Source organism: Strix uralensis, chromosome 37, assembly GCF_047716275.1.
Source record: "Strix uralensis isolate ZFMK-TIS-50842 chromosome 37, bStrUra1, whole genome shotgun sequence".
NCBI lineage: Eukaryota > Metazoa > Chordata > Aves > Strigiformes > Strigidae > Strix > Strix uralensis.
Genome location: NC_134008.1, coordinates 424294 through 426416, shown reverse-complemented (window position 1 = coordinate 426416; position 2123 = coordinate 424294). Strand labels below are relative to the sequence as shown.

Here is a 2123-nt window from a genome sequence, read left to right as displayed (position 1 = left end):
GGGTGAAAGAAAAGATTAATGCCTCAGCAGAACTGGGATGAATCAAAACATTTGTGTAGGAACATAATGACACTGAAAATTATAGTTATGTTGAAGATAATGATGATTACAATAACTGAAATAGTAGCAGAAATAATAATAATAATAATACTACAGGCAAAAAAAAAAAAAACAACAAACCCCTAACAATTCAGCCCTGCTGTGCGATACATTGGAAATCATTTGTGGAGAGAGATGAGCACTTTATCACTGCTGAAAAATGTCCATGAAAACAGCTTCCTCAGGGCATCCTTCACCTCCTGGTTCCTTATGCTGTAAATTAAGGGATTCATTGCTGGAGGCAGAACCGTGTACAGAAATGACACCACCAGGTCCAGGAACAGGGAGGAAAAGGAGGGGGGCTTCAGGTAAGCAAAAAATGAAGTGCTGACAAACAGGGAGACGACAGCCAGGTGAGGGAGGCACGTAGAAAAGGCTTTGTGCCGTCCATCCTCAGAGGGGATCCTCAGCACCACCCGGAAGATCTGCACATAGGACACCACAATAAAAACAAAACATCCAAAACCTAAACAGGCACTAACCACAAGAAGTCCAACTTCCCTGAGGTAGAAGTGTGAGCAGGAGAGCTTGAGGATCTGGGGGATTTCACAGAAGAACTGGTCCAGGGTGTTACCTTTGCAGAGTGGTAGTGAAAATGTGTTGCCCGTGTGCAGCACAGCATAGAGAAACCCGGTGCCCCAGGCAGCTGCTGCCATGTGGACACAAGATCTTCTGCCCAGGAGGGTCCCGTAATGCAGGGGTTTGCAGATGGCAACGTAGCGGTCATAGGACATGATAGTGAGGAGACAATACTGTTCTGATATGAAAAAGACAAACATGAAGACCTGGGCAGCACATCCCAAGTACGAGATGTCCCTGTTGTCCCAGAGGGAATTGTGCATGGCTTTGGGGAGAGTGGTGGAGATGGAGCCCAGGTCGAGGACGGAGAGGTTGAGAAGGAAGAAGTACATGGGGGTGTGCAGGTGGTGGTCACAGGCGATGGTGGTGATGATGAGGCCGTTGCCCAGGAGGGCAGCCAGGTAGATGCCCAGGAAGAGCCAGAAGTGCAAGAGTTGCAGCTCCCGTGTGTCTGCAAATGGCAGGAGGAGGAACTCAGTGATGGAGCTGCTGTTGGACATCTGCTGCCTCTGTGCATGGGGACCTGCCCAATGAGGAAAAGGCAGTGAGAAGTTAGGGCAGAGTTCTCTGAGTAAAACTATTCCAGATCTCATGGAAACCCCTCAGCTGCCTTGACCCTCACAGGGAGACCTTTGTCAGGTCCCTTTTATGAGCTCTGTTTGGTGCTGACCATGGTGCCATAAGGAGCACGTGTCTCTGTTATGTCATGCCTGACCTACAGCAATAGATAACAGCAACATGGGGTGATATCAGATTAAAACCACTTTTAATACCTATGAGCTGTTCAGTATTGTTGCTCCCATTTCACCTGACAGCAGAGAAGAGGTGAGGGGATTTTAGTTTTGTGTTTTGTTCTAGTTGCCTCACCACACCTGATGAGTATTTTTAATGCAGAAAACCTTGGCATGTCTGCTGCACTCCAAGTGCAATGTTGTGGGTGCTGGCAGGCAAAGGGACTGTCCCGTCATGCAGTGTGGAGAGCTGGTCTGTCCATCAGCCCTGCTCTCAGCTGCCCTTTCCCTGCAGCTCTTTGAGCTGGAGGATGATCATACCCTGATCTTCCCCTGAGAAGAAACTGGGAACTTCTGACAGCAGAGGAATCCAGTTTCCAAGTGTAGATCCCCAAACCCCTCCCCACCATCTTACCATACCTGAGGAGGATCTCTGCTCCCCCCTGCCAGGCACGGACACATAGGGGTCATTGCAGCTGCCCACACACAGATGATGAGCTGCATTGCCATGGACTTAGCGCCAAGTTGTCTTCTCCATGGGGTGCAGAGAGACCACAGGAGAGCTGTGCCCTTCTGGAGGGCAGCCTGCAGCGCAGCAGGACCCCAGGGAAAGAGTCAAAGCCCTGAAGATGGGCTGTCCTTAAGTGAGGGTCAGTTAATTGCCAGCCCCACACACTGCAGTGCCCAGAGCCCCCAGGTGAAGGTGGGGACAAA

General features: G+C 50.0%; 1 protein-coding gene across 1 annotated transcript; it reads right to left on the bottom strand.

Moving 5' to 3' along the window:
* Window positions 1-218: 218 nt before the first annotated feature.
* On the bottom strand, window positions 219-1271 carry LOC141937095 (olfactory receptor 14A16-like). Its single transcript, XM_074854498.1, has one exon. The coding sequence runs from the start codon at window positions 1269-1271 to the stop codon at window positions 219-221; it is 1053 nt and encodes a 350-aa protein (XP_074710599.1).
* Window positions 1272-2123: the final 852 nt, after the last annotated feature.